This window comes from Grus americana, chromosome 15 (genome assembly GCF_028858705.1).
Source record: "Grus americana isolate bGruAme1 chromosome 15, bGruAme1.mat, whole genome shotgun sequence".
NCBI lineage: Eukaryota > Metazoa > Chordata > Aves > Gruiformes > Gruidae > Grus > Grus americana.
Window position 1 is genome coordinate 11,016,516 of NC_072866.1, and position 21,118 is coordinate 11,037,633.

Genomic DNA, 21,118 nt, shown 5'->3' on the forward strand with positions numbered 1-21,118 from the left:
AAAGAAACCATAAAACTTCCACAGCACCCAACTACTGCAGACAACACAACTAAAACAGCAAGGGGGACACTGTTTAATTCCTTTTTCAATTCCCCTCACCCTACCTTAAAAGTCTTCCTTCCTTTTTAACCTGAACACAAAACAGAACTTCCCTACAAGCAAAACCAGAAAAATTAGCCACAATCAGAAGTTCATCTACCTCTTTACTAGTGCTCCACAGGAATGTACTTCACTATATAATAGCTTTTCCTCCCTGAAGTCAGAACAGTCATAAAAAAGGGGGAGGGGAGGTTGACTGCACTAGTTCTACAGCATCTGGCTATGCAATAAGACTCTTGAAATAATTTTCTCTAGTGTAGCATATCGCCAACAAATCTGGCAAGAAGCAACTTTAAGCATGTGTTGCTGTGACAGCAATGAATTATCACCCCAGTCTGCAGCAAGATTAACACTTACAACCTTGGCATGAAGAGCAGTCTGCTCAGATAGTGTCAGGAGTAGTGCTCCATGATCAGGCTCGAAAGGGTGGGCTCACGTTAAGAAATTAACAGCACAGAAATACAGATATTTGCCTAAACTGTAAACAAACATAATTTCTAGGGAAAAATGCAATGTACGGCCAAAGAAGTAGGAACATCAAGTGAAACTCAAGGTATATAAACGAAAAAAAAAAAAAAAAACAAACCAGCCCCTGAAAACAAGGTACTGCCTATGATGGAGGATGTGCTCCAAAGAACAGTTACAGAACAAAAACAAAAATTAGAAAACAGCTCACCAGATCTCTCCTGCTTAACACAAAACCATTAAGTGTCTGGTCAAATCAACCTGACACGAAATAAGCAACTCCAAATGCTAGGTGCAAATTGTAGAAAAAACCAATCACCGAGTCCATCTTAGGACGTTACTCATGCTGAGTTACGGTGTTTGTCACATCTTTTGCCTTTTACAACAGTACGTGCCACTACCTGTCACTTAAGTGCAGATTCAAACCGAGCTTTGGTTTCATTGGAAGAACAGAGATGACATTATATCAAAACCAACTCTACAAGGAGTCCTGTTTGGCAGATTCACAGTCGTCCATTCCATGTTTTCAGCTAACCGACCACAAGGAGAAGAAACCTGAAAACAAAGCTCCTTACCACAAGTTTCTCAAAACAAAAACTGCAGAGGGAAGTAAAGAAAGCCACAAAGCTGAAGAAAACAGGGTGGAATCTCCTTCCTGCTTGAACACTCACCATACTTAGACCTTCTTTTGCTGTGCAGGATTGATAGGACTATACAGCATGACTTCTGCTCTTTCATCTGGTTCACTAGAAATTTTTCCATAAACACCATCAGGAGATTCCATCGATCATCAGCTTCACCTCTAATGCAACTTCACTTTATATCATGAACCAGAAGAAATGTATAATATTAATGCTGATAAAATTGATTTCACAGATTATGTGTTCTACTTCCAAAACCTTAACTTGAAGGAAATACTTTAAGAAGTTAAGCTGTGTGAGTTGAAGCATATGAATAGGTGAGGTTAAGGGATTCAGCACTGAGGAAAAGCAGGACAAAAGGATTTCATCTCTTAAAAAAAAAAAATCTAATTCATGAACTATTAGGAGTAGCTGGATATAAAAGTATGTTAAAGTGACAGGAACAGTCTAGTGGGCATGAAAATCAGCATGGTTTTACATAGAACACAGATTTCTGCATGACAAAAAGGAAACTTTTACAATTTCCTTGAAAAGCTTTATTTCAAACACATACTTTTAAGTGGATATAACATACCTCCAAACCTTCAAATCTGACAGCACGAGAGAGAATTAGAAGAACAGTATGTGTTGAGAATTTTGTAAGGCAGTGATTACAATTCATCTACTATCTTGCTAGGAAATTAGCTCTGATTCCCTGAGATTAGAAGCTTCTTTTTACTTATAAAGGTAGCAAAAATGTTGTCTAGCAAAGAGGAGTAAACACTGAGTTGAAGCAGATCCTGTAACTGAAATCAGTTTGGAAAAATCTACTTTGTAAAAAAAGTCAGGAAAGTGCATTTAAAGCTTTTTAATACTGGCTTGTAATGAAAAAAATGAACACTGTATTGGCTGGGAAGACCAGTCTTCATCAAAGGAGGATAGTTGACTGTGAAGTGTCCACAGACTGGACTCCATTCTTCTGGGGCAGAGTGTTAATTCATATGATTCACAGAGATCACACTTACTGCTGCCATCTATGGTTGATCACTCAGGAAAACAAAGAACAAACCAAATCAATCCTAACAAAAACACACTACCCCCCAACTCCTGCAAAATTACAAGGGGACTAATGTACAAAGTTTGGTTTTAATCCCCCCACAGCATCCTGTAAATTATTCCTCCCCATACTCATCTTTCTAGTATTTCATTATTTCAAGCTAGCGTATCTTTCATGATAGACATCGCCTTAAATCACTCCTCCTTACTAGCAAGGCAAAATGATGACTCCTAAATATACGTAGTGTCCTACGGGATCACAAAAACACCAGTGTTCTGTGTTCAAGAGCAGAGATGGATACCATTTAGGTTGGAATACGATAGCCACCGCTTTCTGTGGTCCTTTCTCCTTCTAGTTCACTCCTCCAACACAGCTAATCATTGAAGCAAGGAAGCTACAGGGCACATCCTTCCTTGCCTATTCCCACTAGTATCAATACAGTTCTGGAGGTTGGGGGTGGGGGGGGTGGGGGGGGGTGTCTCAAAGACAGTAAATTGTTGTTCTGAGGAGAATGGCCTTTTTACATACTATCATGTTGAGTTTATTAGCTTATTTAAATCAGACACGAAATATCTCACCAAAATAGGCTTATGTGCCTCAGTTGGGGTTTTTTTATTTCCAGCTACAGTTCAGCATGTTGGGTTATAGCAACTATCTGTGCAGCAAATGCCACCAAAGTAAAATCCAGGCTTGACAGCTATTTTGGGCTGCTGGATTAGAAGTGTTAGCTGCATTAATGGGGCAATGAGAACAAAGTCTGCTGTGGCAAGAGAGCGATGAAACACTGGGTAAGTTGGTGTATCTCAGCTCCTCTAGAAAATGTCTACTGTTTGACCAGCCATCAGGTAATAACAATTCTTCAAGGAGTTTCCCCCATTTACTGTCCTCAAGTCCACAAGATGGAAATTTTCAAATGCATGTTTTTTGCAGGGTACATCTTCTGCAAATGAGGCTATTCTGCTGCTGCTGGGAGACTACTCTAACCTTGTTCTTGAATACAAAGAAGGTCACAGGGTTGAGGTGGACCAGCAGGCCTACCTCAATGGAATGCAGCAACACCAACCACAGATTCACTGGTATTCTAATAAATTTATTTCAGTAAAAACTATAAAGTCAGCTCACCAATAAATGGATTAAAACTTTGATATCTTTCATTTTGAGCATGTTTAAAGTTGTCATTCTTGAGCAGTAAAATAAAAGTTTGGGGGTTTTGTTTCATTTTAATAAAAGAAAAACCATCAGCATTAACAAGCTTTTTCTTGTCTGGATATCTTACAGATAACAGCATTTTTCAGTAGTCAGGAAAAAAACAGGACAACACATCAGGAAACACCACACTTGCTCAATACTAAGATTTTTTTTCAATTTGATTATCTGTACAAGCTATGGAATTTAACATTTCACAGATACGGTACAGATGCATAAACTAGGAAAAAGGAGATGCTAACACACTCAAGATACTTCAAAAGCTGAATCCAGCATTATGCTTCTCCTGAAAATAAAACACCCACAGACCCCCTAGTCCAGCTGTTTCCATGGCTGCACCAGTACAAGAGTAGCCAAGTACCAGCACAGCCACTTGCCCAAGGATGTCCTGATGGGGTTGCAGAGCCAGCACCTCTCCTCGACCCCAGGAAGCATGTTAGGGTTTTACTGGAGTGCTGCTGCTCTCCTGCTGTCTCCATCTGGCACCCCAGTCCTGCAGAGCTACAGCCAGCTGGCACAGCTCAGAACAGCCTTGGGGCTGCTCTAGACTACAGAAGAGAGTAGGCCAGAGGAAAACCAGTACCATAAAGAGCCAATTTACAATCCCATTATCCCATCATCCTCAACTATATGCAGCATGAGCATGATCTGGGCACGTGCCCCATGACCAGATGCTTTAAACCAACCAAAAAAAAAAAAGTTAAACCATCTCAACAGGGTTTGATTATAGAAGACAGAAATCTTAACTCAGAGAAAGGCCTGTTTGTAGATGGGAAACAATTGGCTCATAACTTGATTACTTAGAAAAACACTATTCATTTCATTAAATTAAATACAATATGAAAAGTGGATTTTCTGTAATAGCTGATCACAGATTACAGGCATTCTGCACTCCCCGGTTCATTTATTTTTCACAAGGAAACTGGAGTAGAAGCAAATTATTTGCATACAGGAATAAGTTCTGATGACTCAAACACAAGACAAATTTCACGTATCAGGCTCAGCACACCCCAGTACATCTGTGAAAGCATGCAATACTTACAATAGCAGATACAATCACACAACTGGTGCAGTAACAGAGGTTACTTCATGAAACCTTTCAAATGAAGTTAGTATTAGCCACACTTCACAGAAGAAACCATTAGTACGTGGAGAGCATTCGAACACAGTCAATCTGTCAGTGGCAAAGTCTGGACGAAGGTAGCAGTTGTTGCTCAAACTGCCATGTGCAGCCTCCAAGCATCACCATTCAGGTACTCTCCCATCACCCCGGCACTCCTCCCCTCAAGCTACCAACGCTACAGCTGTTTGTTCAACCCTACATTGACACATAACAGAGCCACTTCAGGTGACATATTATTAAGAGAAGAAAAATATCTTTTTCATCTTTATCTGTTCTTTCTGGTTCACAGCACAATCACACCAACATGATGTAGCTAACGGTATGATGGCAAGAGCTGGTAATTCCTTAGACTATTAAGGAAAGACACACATACCCCCACAGCTCAAGAGTTGGATTTCATGTTCCCCACTCACTAGTCTTCAGTGATTGTGCACAGAAAGGCCCAAATTTCACACCTCTTGCTCTCCTCTGGTAAATCAAATATTGCCCTGTCCTGTAGCTGAATGGCATTTTTCTCATCCAAACCATTTGCCAATTCCATCACTACTTGTGTCTCACTAGTACCTACACAGTTTTTAAACTTTAATTCAAGCTTTTAAAATGTGTCAGATTTGCTAACTCACCACCTTCTTAATGGTGTTTTCTTGTGTTCCTTTTACCACTGCTTAAAACAACTTGTCTGCAAAACAGTTTCAGCCTGCAGGTACAGTGTGCTTACAGAATTAAATTGCTTGCTTTATAAAGAATTGCTATAATAAATTAATTCTTCAGTTTACCACTAAGCTGAAGCTCTGTTTTTCTACAGATTTTTGCAGTACACAGCCTAAGACAGAAGAAAAACCCCACCTCCTACTGCCTGAAATCTTTCAATAAGGGCAGGAAAACTTGCATTCCAATTACAAGATGTCCCTGTGACCTCAGGCATATCAGGATCTCTCGCCTCAAGTTTCCTTTTTGTAAAATACTTAACTGCACAGACGAACAAAAGATTTACTTAGCATCATAAAGCAATTTCTCTAATGCTGCATATGTATTTTTCATTTTTACACTTGGCACTATATCACAGATATACAGTGATATACTCCATATAATTATGAACTTTGGTACCATTCCATTCCACTTTGTGATTTAGGCCCCTTCAATTAGCAAACAAGTAGTTGAGAGCAACTCTTATGCATGTGCAAGTTTGAATCAATTCTTAACAGAATCAATGCATAAAAATCACAAAGAAATGCAGAAAAGAAATTGAATTTATTGGGGCAACTCCGGCACTTACACATCAAGAAAAGTTATAAGAAGCAGAATTACTGTGTGACAAGGAAACACATCACACTAAGGGTACTAATATAAAATTATGCTGGACAAAGTGTAAGATCAATTCATGTAGGGAACAGGCCTATAATAACAAAAGAAAGTCTTGTTCCTCTTCAGGCACATAACTGCAATAACTCTTGAAACTATTTTCACTGCTTTCCTCACTGTTCTCCACATCACTGTTAAGATGATCCCACAACCAAAAAAATACAAAATGTAGTCATGAGCAACCAAAGAATTGTGCATTCATCACTCAGATAAACATAACCAATAACAAGTGTTGGGGGTGCGCATGTGCGTGCTAAGAGAGCATGACAGAAGTCAGCAAAGTACAGAAAACAAGATTATATGAGAGTTTCACCCTGGTCACTTGGGGCCAAGCAGGACAGCAATCCAGTTTAAGAACAGAACTGGGTAGTAATATGAAGATTACAAACGACAGCAAAGAAAAACATAAAACCTTAAGACAAATTTTGCATTTGTCACTGGAGGGCACAGGGTCACAAAACCTCACCTGACATAAATGAGGTACTGAAATCAGTCAGCTATCTCAGCTGTCTTCACTTATGAAATCATCATACATCTGCTGTGCAATAAATCTTGCCTTTATTTACCAAGTATATTCTAAAGAAGGTCCCTTAAAATCTGACTTGCATGCAATAACAAGTCTGAATGCACAGGACAGAAGCACAAACTATAATTAGACAAACTTTGTGAAACAACATTAGGTGCTTCAAAAACATAAGGAGGGGAAGATTCATCTTTCTTTTTAAAAACAGAAATTGGGGTGGGGGGAAGTTAAAAATAAAATTGTAAGCTGCTGTTTTCTCTCCTTGTGCCAACACACACAATGAAGTAATAGAATTCAAGTCTGTACTTTATGCAAAACAAAAGTCCTTTAAGAACAGAAGCAAAACATACATATAAAAGCCTTGGCAGTCAATTCAGTAAGATGAATCCAAAGCCAAATCCCATTTAAAAAAGGCTACTTGGATGCATGAACTTCTGAGTGACAAGCGAGGCAATCGCCACAAATGGAACTCGGTGCCACATCGGTGTTTGATACTCCATCGTCCCCACCACTTAACTACATTCAAATACTGCAGGGTCTTTCACGTGTTAGGCAAAAATAAAGTTATTACTAATTTTGCAACTTTTACTCTTTGGATTTATACATACTACTTTTTAAATTGTGGATTAACATATATATATATATATGTGTGTGTGTGTGGATGAAAGCTTGGTTTAATATACTAGGGCAAGAGTTGCAACACAGAACCCCAGATTAAAACACTAATGAAAAAGATGTTCTAATAATCTCTTAACTGAAATGTACATTAATCACCTCCACAATTTAATTCTACATGAATACAACTCATTGAATTTATGAATAGTTATATTTTTACATCTTACATGTACATGCAAAAGAGCTCAGCTGTGTGTGCAAACCAACTGTCACATTGCAAAACCAGCACGGTCTAAGAACAAGACCACGTAAGCACAGGTAAACCTAAGTTCTCTTTTCAGATTTACTACTAAGGCAGTGTCCCATTTAGTGAGCTGCTTCTCACTGGTACTTTTAATATGAGGATATTTAATATATTTGACATGTTTAATTTCAGAATTTGTTACTGGACATCAGAACCTGCACTAGCCCCAATATTTATGTTAAAAAGACACTTTTTTTAAGCTTGTTGAAAACAACTTTTGTGACCATGTCCACTTTTCTTTTTGTGAGTTTCACCTTGTCTAATACCCAATTTTTTTTATTCAATGACAAATTTAGTACACTGTAGGCCTTCACAGAAATATTTCCCAGGGATATGCTGACATCACTAGTGATACTATGCAAAAGGTAGACAAGAAGAGCCATGTTAATTTCAAGCTCCATTAAACACAGGAACAGAAGAATGAGAAGGGGGGAAAAAGTTATCTTTACCAACTTGAAAAGCAGCAGAGACAGAAAAAAATTAAGAATTTTAAAATTAGTGTTACATATAACTGAGAGGTTTAAAAAAACCCCACACTTGAGTAACATTCTACCTAAGTAGAGAACTGGAAAAAAAGTTGAGTATTTGCTGTATTTCACAAACAAAAGAATGTGACAAGATAGACTGCTTGCTGCTAATCAGTTACCGACTGATAAAGTGAATCTCAGGTTACTTTGAGCCAACTGGTGTCTGGTAACAGTTCACTTTACTAATCGTCAACAGGTCCTAAAATAGATAAAATTATTCTTTTTCTTAAGTGAGATAGGTCAAGATGGTGGAAGCTGTTCTAGCACTAAAGTAAACCACAGATCGTTCTGGAGTTGCTATGCAAGTTGCATTCATGTGGTACCACCACTTGGAAAAAAAAGTGTTTTGAACCAAACAGAATGAAGGTTAATTTTGCAATGAGTAACTCTTTACAACATTGATTATATTACTAGCTAATGTAGTAATGTTCTTACCTTGAATCAAGCAGAGTGTACATAAAGGACTGCCAAATCAATATGTAAAAGAATACAACTACCAGGACAGAGCTTCCATCCAGTCAGAATAGATCTATCAGCTTCTAGAACTGCTTCTGCTAAGAAAAGGTTCCCAATTCAGGCCTCTCGGATAACACATGGCTCTCCCTACGCTCCAGCACTGCTTGCTGACAACACAGTCCAGGATAACATAATAAACTGTAATGTCATTATTGCATTTCACTCACTTAGCTCCATTGCCCATAGGTTAACAAGAGATTGGAGAGAGCTGCTCCAGGCAGTTCTTTCTGTCCAAGTCTAGAAAGGCTCTAACAATAATGGCTCTTTGCATGGGTTAAAAAAAATATTACTTTTTAAAAATATAATTCTAGTAAATCCAGCAAAATGCATACAGGTCACCTTCAGCTTGCCTTTCTTGTGATGGCACTATAACTGATAGATAAGCAAGAGTACATATGTATCTCCTCATCTTAGATGTTGCTACGTCCTGCAGACACATTATAAATACTTGGAGAACCATGAGAATACAAGTATTAAACCCAAACCCAACGTTTTCAAGTAGCTATCAGTCAAATGAAATGGAAAGGTACAGCAAATTAAAAAAAGCCCTACATCTACCAGGAAAAGAAATCATAGTTCCAAGTCAATCACACAAACAGGAAAATATATGGGTGCCAGGTTTAATGTGAGAAACACAAGCTTTTAAACCAAGTTAATCTTTCTGTGGTTTAAAACAAATCAGCCACCACAGCCACTGTTGGGAATCAAACTAATAGTTACAACAGCATTTGTTACAAAGCAGGATCCCCAGAGTACATCCCAAAGGAAAACATACTATTACTTGAGTCTGAGCAAAAAAAAAAAAAAAAAAGTAAGTCAGAAGGGGAGTCAGCAATTCACAAGCAGGCAACTTCCACTATCAGTCAGTAGCATTTACCCGTTGATTTGTTACTCCAGTTACTAAGACAGAAAATCCTCAAATGAAAGAAGGAGAGTAGAAGGTTTGAAACTGATTTGCAGCTCCGGTTTCATGTTAACGCTACAGATTAAGGTCCAAAACAGAAAATGAGGATATCAGCTAACCTTTGTTTGGGGTTTAAAGCTTTGATGGCTTAAAATAAAGCTCAACAGATAGTCCAACAAATCAAACAAAGCCATTCCACTCTGCTCACCTTCACACTACCAGTTGTCATTCTAGTTTGAAAGCTTTCAACATTTTCAATATCAAGCAAGATCGTTAACTGCAGACAAAATTAGAGAGATGCTACAACTGCTCCCAACAAACAGCCTGGCTATTAGCAAACCCTGACTGCTGATAAGACTACAGAAAAAAAAGGAGCCTTCTTGTCCAGCATATCCCTATTTTTTCATCAGCTTGTGCAGATCCATCTTCTTTCTCTGCAACAGGGAATAAAAAAAAAGTACGAGGAAAACTCCATTCATTGTGCTCATTTGTCTCTCCATCCGTATTAAAGAAAATAAAGGAAATGATTCAAATACAGCTACTGTTCATGAGTCAGCTTCAATGACAGATCTATGTAACCTTTACATCAGACTGTAAGTGTTGCCCTGAGAGAGAGATAGGAGTAAGTGTTCGGGTAAGTTCTGATGGTTCAGATCCCACAACTCAAGAATGGCTATTCACCACCATAGAGTTCACAGCACAAGACTAATTTCTAACTTTTGGCCCAGAAACCAACCATTTATTTTAAAAAACATGGCAGAGGATACAAAATAGGGATTAACATCACTAGGAAGAGGAAGGCGTTGTATTATATTCTTCTTCAACACCAAAGACATAAGCTCAGTGGAGCATTTTCAGTGTGTTTTGTCCCACACATGCAAGGTTCTGCTGTGTATGGAGCTAAAATCTCATGTCTGGATACCTCTCACACCAAAGACTGCGTCTTCACACCAAGAGGAAAGAGAACATTACCTTCAACAGGTCTAAGGACCTTGCTACTCCTCAGAGGTTAAGAACTAAGGAAGATTGTTCAGTTATGAAACTGGAGACCTCCTGAACAATGAAGCTTGCAGTTGGTTTTGACACTTCTTATGGGCTTTCAGGGAGAAGGTAGTCCCCACAACACATGGCAAAGAACATCCTTCTTGAGTCAATCAGTTCACAGGCAGCCAAAGCAGAGTATGCAGCTGAAAAAGAGACATGCTTCTTGAATCCTGGACTCCTCTTTCAAATTCTCCACAGGATTTGTAATCCAGAAGTTTGGTGCATATGCTAAAAACGTTAAAGAAAAACAAGCTAAGACTTCCTCATTAATTTAAGCAATCAAAACACCAAGCCTGAGAAGGCGGCATAGCCTGGTAAAGCTCCTTGCCCATCTGCTTTGGTACAAAGCAAATCGCCTAAGCAGCACTTCCCTGTTCCTGGACAGGTATATGGGGCAAGGCTGTAAGGGAGAAAGCAAGTGAGCAAGCATGCCTCAACAGGCATTCGATGAGAAGTTCCACCATTAGCTTACCCTGCGACTGCAAGGTCATTTTAGCAAGAACTTAACGTGTTGATTTAGACTGCAAACAATAATACTTGCTGCTCAAAACATGACGTGGCATTTATTTGCTAAGATATTATTAAGCTTTTTCTACTTTGAAAGTTAGGAAATAAACCAAAGTCATTTCAGTTTTAAGTATCTATGAATCAATTATCTATCAAATATTACAAGGAATGAAGGACTGAGGTCACAAGTACATGGGGAGAAGGATACCTGAAGAAAGGTCATCACCTATAAAAGAAAATGTTTCTTCATATCTGAAAGCATCAATCAGTCTGGAGGATCCACGCAGAGAGAATAATGGAAAAAACAACAGAAGCTCTCAAACAGGAAGAAATATGCTAGAACGCACCCGCTGTCAATGAGGGTGTACAACCCCTGACAGGCAATTATTCTTTGATCTATTGGCAAAAGCACAGAACAAACATTCTGAAATTCCAGATAGGACCTTGTGCATATCATGACTGTGGTCATGATGAGCAGTTTACTTTTATCATCGAGAGCCTTTTCAGAACAGTGATAATAAGAACCGTTCAGAACGAGACAGACAGTTTTCCTCCAAGGTGTGTAGTCCGGTAAGATAGAATTTAATTGCAAATTCAGCTGCCCTTCAAGCATTGAAACCATTACTTACCAACTCCTAGACACAAAGATGCATCTACATGTCTAATTGCTCACTGATGGGGACCAAAAAATACATTCAGCACTGCAAAACATATTTTTCTCATCTGTAATTCTAAGGGAATAAGCAGAGCATTTCAAGTGTGACCCTACAGAAAAATGGAAAAAGCTGACATGAAGGGCTGGCAGCAAGTCTTTTCAGCCTCCTCTGTCTGTTCCATAATTTCTGAATGGGAGGTAGTGGTGTTGAATGTAAGGACTTCTTATACAGCGTTACTTAATTAAGTGTGAGGTAATTTCCACATCAAAATATTCAAGGTAAAGTCCATGACCTACAGAAATATGAGCTTTGCCATCAGTTTATTAAACAGATTCTAACTACCACGAATTAAAAATCAAGAGTTACAGGTCAAAGTCCTAAAGCCAAGATGGTCAACCCTAATTTTGTGCGACTTTACATACAACTTAATGCCTGAAATCTAGTTCCAACTTTTAATCACAATTATTAAAATTTCAAGAGGCATTCTTCAGATTTCTTCCTCTACTCCTTTTCCTGTTCCACCCTTCAAACAATGTGACAGACAGGTTTTGTCTTCGCTTGGGCTTTACTATCAGCAACACATCTACACCATCGCAAAGCCTTTGCCTGGAAGAGCACGTACTACGACTGCTGCACTTTACTACTTTGGCCAAGATGCAGTAAGGTGAGGCAAGCTACAGCCTCGCTCCTTCACGTAGACACAACGATGCACCATGACGACAGCTCAAATCCTGGTGTAGGCAATGCTTCAGAAGCAAACATACTCCTAAAACCTTCACCTGAATTCCAGTATCTACAAAGATATGTACACAATTACCTCTTGCTTCTGACTGAGAATTCAAATATACTTTCAGGAGATAGCCTTCCAACTATAAACTGTGCTTTACAGCCATTCTATTCAAAACTCGGGGTGTAAAGCATACTGAACCGAGAGCTGATGCTCATAAAAGCTTATTTGCAGAAAAGGTACGTACTAAAAATGAATAGCAAACAGCAAGCAGCGTTAAAATGGTCTTCCAAAGCATAATGCAGCAGGCAGTGTAAGTAAAGCAGGAGGAATGGACACTTTCTGCCCCCTGCAGTTTCCATTGCTATCTAGATTTTTAAGACAGCCTTAGGAGGGATAGTACGTTACCATTCTAGAAACCTAACAATTTACATCTGGCTATCACCAGACAGCCAAGACATTTTTTACAGCTAGGTTCACCTCACTAACAGTTAAATTGACCAACACTTCCGACGAATGATCAGCTACATATGTCGAATGTTTTGTGTAATAAATGAACAATGTGATTGTCCTTGATTTTGCAACAGAGTATCACCTTTCACCAAACCTTTAATTTGACCTCATCATTTCAACTAGCATTAAGAACAAGAATCCTCACCAATAAATACTCTTAAGCAGTCAGAACTATGCTCCTGAAATATATATACACACATATACATAATATATGTATATATAAAATATTAAAGGACAAAGGTTTGTTTTCTAGGTATTAGACTATAAAGCTGCCTCCAAACAGAAAACAGCATTTATCAAATTTTATATGTAAAACTGCAAGGCATACATATGGACAGAGAATTTCAGTAAAGAAAAATTCCATGGAAGAAGGTCTCATGTCCATATGCAGGAGAGGTAAGTACTGTAACTGTCATTCATATACTTTCTTCAGTCTTTATGACTATAGACTGGGAATTGAATCCCAAATTCAGCTAGCCAAAATGTTTCCCTATATGTGATCATGTATTCCCTATATGTGATCATTTCAGGTTGGCTGAATTCAGGACTCCAACTATTTTCAGACTGGTAACCTGCTTAAAAAAAAGGGAAAAAACACATTTTTAGCACGTATTTGGAAAACTGATGTTTTCCATAAGATGATAAGATAATTTTGAAACAATCCTGTTCTGCTTTATGAGCCTGGCTGTACAAAGAGGAAGTGAGAACAGATTGATTACAATGGAATATTATTTATTTCCAGCTGTTTTTCAAGCAATGATGAACACATCACTACCATTAGATTTCAGAAGAAAAAACCCAAACTGTTGCAGCATACAAATGGTATGCAGGTTACAAAAGATGCTCCAAACTAAAAAAAAAAATCTAAAGTGTTAATTTTGCTAATGAGATTTAATTTTAATTCTTCCATATAACACTTGATTCATATTTGTCTGAGACAGCTTCCTAGCTCACGTGTCAATTTTTTCTTCCACAGCACATGTACAATTTTTTTCCTCCATTTAAGATGTAAGTATCATGTATTAAATACCAATTTGTATTTTGACACACTAAAGGTGAAATAAAACCAGATTTTGACTAATCTACTTCATAATACTGACTTGTAGGAGATTATAAATACCGAAAACAAGTGTGACTACATTTTGCAAGGCTATCAAGTAACTAAATACATTTAAAGTAAGTTTCTTCTGAGATTCCATTTTTTTCCTCTTCAAGTAAAAAACTGGAAAATTGGATTGTCCTGAGAACATAAACCAAACCCAGGAAAATGGCTAGCCACCTCATCCCTGAAGTACATCTTTCATACTCTAGGTCTATTATGAATAATAAGCTGAGCAGCTTAATGCAAAGCCACTGGGATCAGAAAGTTTTCAATGGGTTGCTTCAACACAAACACAATCTGTGCTGTCCCAAAACCCAAGTTTTCTCTATGTGTGGCTGTTGCACTCCCCTCCTCAGTCATGAATATGATGACTGCCAGAAATCTGCCAAGTCACTTTGAAGTAAAAACTAGTTGATTCGAGGGAAAACAGTAATTAGTTGCCTAGTTATGAGAGGTCCTCCAGAAACACGCATGTGGATAGGGACATAATTTTAGAAGATACGTGGGGAAAAGTGCTCTTTCCCTCGCGTTTTGCCTCATTAACAGGGATTTCTTTTCCTGCTGTTATGCCTGCGCAGTGCATGCCCAAGCACCAACACACTCCGAGAGCGAACTCCCCTCTCCCCTTTCGTGTGCTCCAGCCTGAGTCAGTTCCTTTTCTCCCCCCGCCCCACCACAGCAGGAATCCCCTTTTCCAAGTGGATTATCAGACCGAGCAGCTTTCTTTTTCTTTTAAGGAAAAATAATAAATAAACCAGTCCGTGTCGTGTACCCCCCTCGCCTCCGGGACACGCTCCCAGCCATTGTGCCTCCCCGCTTTCCCCACGCACACGCCGCCCTGCTCCGAGAGGCCCCGCCGCAGCCCCCCAGGCTCGGGCGCGCCCCCGTGGGGCTCCCCGCCGCGCCCCGGCTGCACAAAGCTCCGCCGCAGGCCGGACGTGCCCGTTGCCCCGGGCCTCCCCTCCCCCCCCCCCTCCCGCCGCCGCCGCCGTATTCCGGGAAACCCTCGCTGCCTCCCGCACCTCCGGGAGGAGGCGACGGCGCTGCGGTACAGCCCCGCTGCGGAAAGCCGTCCCCGCCGCCGGGGCAGGTGGCAAGGAGGGAGGCCCCGCCGACGGGCACCGGGGCGGGCTGCCTCCTCCATCCCGGTGCCCGGCCCCGCTGTACTCCCCCCCACACCCCGGAGGCCGGGGACACCGACCGCTTCCTCCTCCCTCCCTTCCTCCCTCCCCCACGGCCGCGTGCCGGAGCCCGGGCCCCTTTCCCTGCCGGCGGGGCGGGGACGGGGCTGGGGGAGGCTCGGGCCCACCTGCCCCGTGGGGAGAGAGGGAGGGCGGGGGACCCGTCCCGTCCCGTCCCCTCCCCGCGCCCGCGGGCAGGCCGAGGCGGCGGAGTGCGTGTGAGCGGCGAAGGGAGGGCGGGCGGGTGGGTCGGGGGAGGGAGGGAGGGGAAGGGACGGGAGCGCGTGTGGGGAAGGGACGGGAGGGGAAGGGGGGTGGATGCGAGCCGCCCCCGGTACCTTGCGCTTCCTGGTCTCGGCCGAGCCGCTCCACACGAAGCACTGGTAAATCGCCCGCAGGTTCTGCTTCCAGTTCTCCACCTTGAAGCCGGTCACATGGCAGCACCCGGCCGCCGGCGGACTCATGTCAGACCCCCCCACATCAATCCGCCCGCAGACGGGCCGGGCCGGCGGGCAGCGAGCCGGCCCCTTCCCCCCCTCCGCAGCAACCGCACGGACACGGACGCGGGCACGGGCCGGGGCGGCCGCGCGCCCGCCCGCGCGCCCCCCCCGCCCCCCCGCCGCGCGCCCGCCCTCAGGGGCTCCGGCCCCTCACGCCGCCGCCTGCCGCGCGGCCTCCGCCGCCCCCGCGGGCTGCTGTGGGGGCGCGGGGAGCGGCTGGCACATAGAGCCGGGGCTCCGCGCCGCCACGGCCCCCCGGCTCCGAACAAAGCGCGGCGGCGGGCGGGCAGCGCGCACTCCCTCTCGCCCGCCCTCTCCCTCACACACAAAGATGGGGCTCTCTGAGGCGAGGAGGAGGAGGCGGCGGCTGTAGCGGCCGCTGCCGCCCCCGGAGTGGCCGCCGCTCCCTTCTACCTCATAGAGGCCGCTGTGGAACGGCGGGCGGAGGGGAAGGGGAGGGGGGGGGGGGCGCTGGCGGCGGCGACCCTGGCCGCGGTGTGAGCGAGCGTGTGTGGGGAAGAGGGCGAGTCTCCGCCCGCCGCCGCTCCTGCTCCCCCAGCCGGCCGCCCGCTCGGCTCTTGTCTCTTTAAACCGCCCCCCGCCTCCTTCGTCGTCTCCTTCCTCCTCGCCCGCACCCCCCTCCGCCCGCTGTGTGCAATGGTCCGAGCCGCTAACTCAACCTAGCCCGCCAGGCCCGGAGTGGGATAGACCAACGGGGAAGGGGCGGTAGGTGCGCCCCCTCTGCCCGGCCACCCTCGAGGGAGGGAGCCGGAGGGGGAAGGAGCGCGAACAACTGGTCTCTCCGCCTGTCACTCAGCCGCCGAGGTGTCCTTCCCTAGCGCCTCATTGGTTTCTTTCCTTTCTCCCCCCTCCACCCTTCCTACCTAGCATTTCCCCCTGCCGGAAAGGGGCGGGAAGGGCTCGGCCGATTGACAGGACATCCGACCAACGGAGCGAGGGGGCGGGGCCTGTGTGGCGAGTGTTTCGGCAGGACTGGTTAGGACGCTCGTCGGTCACGCTCCGAGGCGAGAGAGGATTGGCGATGGCCGGCTCAGGGGGCGGTCCCTCCCAGCAGCAGCCTGCGCTGTGGGGGCAGTGCTGCTGTCACATCCGCTGGTCCCGGCTGTTTCGCTGTTCCCTCAGTGATTTCCTGAGGGGAGAGGGGCGGCGGCGCCCGGGCCGCTCCCCGGGGCAGGGCTCCCGCTCCGCCTGTGCCCCTGTGCGCTTGGCAGAGGGCCCGCCTGGCAGCCTTGGCCTCCGTGCCGGGCGGCTGTGCTGACGGCTGTTAACGGCCTCCGCGCCGCTCAGGGCTCCCGCCCGGGGGTGGCTCCGGTATATGCCACAGCGGGCTCCGGTTAGGTCAGCCGGTATTGCGGGACAAAAATCAACAGGAGAAGCAGGCCCTTCCTTATCGTTCGCAGGTTCAAAAAGCCGAGTGCGGCTTCGTGGGGGCAGGTCTGGGCGTTACAGGCCTCGCCGAGCATCGAGATCGTTGGGGTCTGGGGAGAAGGTCTGTGCAACGCTCCGATTTGCTCTGAGGACCATATATGGTGCCTCTATACTGCCATCCTTCCCTCCTGGTGTTTCCGCAGGAAAGAAACAAAAGTAGTGTATAGCCAGAACTGGTATTATTTCAGCTTTTTCCTATAAATGACTATACAAGGAAATGAGAAGACAGTGAAAAAATTTCGAACCTTTATGTAGTTCTTAGCTCACATGCCACACACACTATAGATGGAGTTACATAACGGTGGAGTAAGGCAGGACGAAAAGGATGGGAATTTTGCTCTCATTAGTGAAAAGAGAGACAGGAGGCTTTGCAGAGGCTAGGCTCTTACACAAGCCCTGGAAGGACTGTGCAGTAAGAAAGGTAGTGGCTAAGTACCACTGCATTATTTTGTCAATCCATTTTTCAATACGTGCTATTTACATTCTTTCTCAGGAGCTATAACCTTGAAGTCTTCACCTGGCAGATTTTTATGAGGACCTGTCCAGTTCCCTGGCCTGCTGCTGCAACTTGCAGAAATCAAAGACAATTGCAACTATCACCTGAGGACAGAATCACTTTCCGTTTTCTTTAGAGGTGCTGCCATTTTAAAAATAAAGCAGAACATCTGGCAGTATTATAGACTGATTCATGTATAACCCTAAGGTTTGGTGGCAGAGCAACTGGGGAATATAGGGCTAGCACAAGACCTGAGTTTATACCTTCAATTGCGAAGCAGCAGCAGGCCACGCTGTCCTGCCAGTATAGCTGTGTGCCATCCAGGTGACCTCCTGTAACAGTAACACAGATCGTTCAGTCTGCCTGGCTCATGCTGCTTGTTAGCCTCTCTCTGAAATCCCTCTTCCACACAGTTTGGGGATTACAACTCCAGCAATAAAACTAGAATTGCCCCACAGGAGAAAAAGAAGATGCCAGGAGACAGGAAAGGGCCCGATTATCCCGCTGCGTACACAAGCTGGTAGAGGTTGCCAGTTGCGCTGCTAGCATTGCTAGTTGCACTGAATGTTTCAGAAGATTACATGCGAAATCTGGAGTGAGGCTATACCATCTCTTTGGCCCTACATAATCATTAGACCTATGAAGTCATTGTAGCAAGTGTGCAACCTACACCTCTTCTTGAAAAGGTAAGAAGAACTGGTGCTGCACATACTTTCCACATGCTAATCCATCACAGACGTCTTTACCTATGACAGCAGCATAATGCTTCCAACCACAGTCACTTGGGTGTTGCAGCTCTGACACCACCTACTCACCCCAATGCCTCAGAGAGACTATGAGCCATAACGGGACTTTTAAGCCCTCGTCCTTTCTGTGTGAGAAGATGCCTGCACATGTGGGACACCTTTATGGTGCTAATGAATACAGTTTAATGACCCCAGTGTTGAGCATTTCCCATATCAAGGAACGGCTGGACGTCTTGCTAAAAGACAGTCATTCCCCGCGATCTGAGTGCCTCTTTTATAAACATAAGAAACAGTATGAACCAATTAAGCGATACTGTCTCCCATGCTTGGGACAAGCTTCCTGATGATACCTATGTAGCTTCCTATTTCCTTCCTTTGAACCCTTTGCTTGCAGTGCGCACAAAGAAGCTGAGGCTCATAAACTACTTACATATCAATACCAATGTCTACCTGATGATTAGTAGGTTGTTTCCCTGAACTCTGCTGCTCTCAAAATCTCCATCTTAGCTTGTTGTAGCTCCTGAGCTGTTTGGAGCAGGGACTTGTTTGAGTTTTGTTGGTGGTTTTTTTTTTTCATTTGGCCAGTGAGGATTGCTGAGGGTTATGAGGTAGTATAATAAATAGTAAAAACTGAGCTAAAGTGAAACCTTTATAGATCTGAGAAGGCTCTCCCAAGGTTAAAAAACAGCCTCATGGGTTTGGCAATGATCCTTTTCTACTTCCACTAAGTCAATGTTAATATTCCTTATTGACTTCACTTGTCACAGAATTGTACTCTAAATGCTGCACACTTGTCCTATATTCACAAAGACAATACCAAAGAAACTTCTTACATGCTGTGATCAGCCATACTCTTTAATATCACTCTAACACCAAATCCACAGCAGACATATTCAGAAGGGTGTCTCGCCTAAGAAATGCCATAAGCTGTTTTTAATAACCTTAATCTTAACATCTACCAGATCTTTAGCAATGAAAAACGAGCAGGAAAATATAGATCTTTTACATTTACTAATCAAACAACTCTTATATCTTCTCAAAATAAATATATGTAAGTCATGATGGTATTCTGACATCATCCACTAAAATTAAGAAGTAATAAACATTAGTTGTCTCAGATCTTTCTCACCCAGACACAAAAGGGCCATCAAAGGAAGCTACTGATTAGTTTTAATTCGGAAGCCACTCTTCAAGCACACCCTGGTCTTGCTGACAATCTGCCTTCTCTCTGCAGCCTTAAAATTAGCTAGCCATCCACGCCTAGTTTCCATCACCATGAATCAAAACAGGACATTAGCTGTGATCATTTGGAAACAAGATACATGTTGTAAAGGCATGTTGACTGGTAGAACTCAGCAATATGTGATATTATGTCTACGTGTCACTATGTATCTCTGTCATCCTAGAGTGTCATCCCAGCAAAAGCAACATAAATTTCTTTCTTCCTAAATATGCTGAAGAGCTCTGGTTTGTATGTTGCTATAAAATGCAAAGTAATTTTCTAAAGGAAAAGTTGCAAAATGTGCACAAGGCTACATGCTGAGATGCCAAGGAGAGGCAAATCAAGTAATATACCAGACAGCATGGATATCAGCTGTATTAGGAAAACTGAAACTTTATGGTTAAACATTCACTAATCCCACCCATAACCTGCTTTGCCAAACAAGAGCAAGGTGTGGTGTCTTTGTTCCTACTATTGTCCCTCTTTCTTAGCCCACGGCCAACGGTGACAGCATTCAGTCTCTTCCTAGGTTCTCTGAGAAAAGATTCACCACTTCCTTCCTTTCTCTGAAGTTTCTCAATATGGGCTTCCAGAGCGAATCTGGAAACTCACTGCTAGACACTGCTGTTAAAATAGTACTTTTGAACTTGGCTTTCTTGTGGAGCTCAAGGCATCTCAGCTTCAGAATACGGCCCATTTCATTCATTATTAGCCAAACTGAGTTAAGTTCCAAGGATCCAGGTGCCCTGATGTCTGTAGCAGGGCAGAAGTATGAACACATTGACCTTCAGGAGAACTAACCATTGTTTTCAAAAGCAGTAGGCAGAGAGCCACCTCCTTCTCTGTGAAAGCCACCTAAACGTCCCGTCCCTCAGAACAGAGGGAAGTTAAAGATTACCAGCATTTAGTTTGAGGTGGATAGAAGTGAATGGGATGGGTGATTAATGTCCTAACAGCATCTAGTATTTATTCTATACAATCTGAGTGTTTCCAGTTAAACAAACCCCTTGATATTACTACAGTCTAAATCCAAGTAGAAAGTTATTCTTATTCTGCAACAACCTACTGTTACTAATCTTGGGCTTTTCTCCATGGCTACCACATCAAAACAGGAGATAAAGATAAAAGAGAGAATTTCTGCCAATGAAATTTAAGTCCATCTTTCTGAAAAAATAGGATACCAAAAAGACAATACATATGTTCAATGCCCTGCAGATTCTGAAATTTTCACGGAGATTTCTGTGCAACTCTTTCTTGCAGAGTCCCTGTGTTTACTCAAAGTAGGGTGTGGCGGTGTTTGTCTTATGCAGAAATATCAAGAATTGTGAGTTTATAAACACAATTGTTTTAAGAAACACCTGCAATTTGTTAGTGTTTCCCTCTCAAAGAAATATGTCCTTTGGAAAAATAATTTTTTTTCTCTCTGGCCATTTCAAGAACAATTACAACATTTAACTATTCCTGCTCCCGGAGGTTTCATGGCCCACCACTTGAAGACCCGCTGAGGATGTGAGAAGTATTCTTTGAGACACAGTGAACCCACATGCAGGACACCCAGCCTTGACCACACTGTCAATGGGAGCTGAGGCCCACTGCCACCTCCCAAAGGCAGAAATGTAGAAATTTAAAGATCGACTCTTAGGGGACATTTCCA

At 43.2% G+C, this 21,118-nt stretch overlaps 1 protein-coding gene across 5 annotated transcripts in view; it reads right to left on the bottom strand.

The window, feature by feature from the left end:
• Positions 1–16,245, bottom strand: part of USP22 (ubiquitin specific peptidase 22) — a 112,296-nt gene extending 96,051 nt beyond the window's left edge. For 2 of the 5 annotated variants that reach the window (XM_054842479.1, XM_054842477.1), the window contains exon 1: positions 15,390–16,245. In XM_054842479.1, the coding sequence (XP_054698454.1) occupies positions 15,390–15,515 (126 nt within the window). In that variant the 5' untranslated portion in view covers positions 15,516–16,245. Of the gene's footprint in view, positions 1–10,293; positions 10,594–14,892; positions 14,994–15,389 lie in introns of those variants that run through there. The other 3 variants (XM_054842481.1, XM_054842478.1, XM_054842482.1) reach the window with 3 other exon arrangements.
• Positions 16,246–21,118: the final 4,873 nt, after the last annotated feature.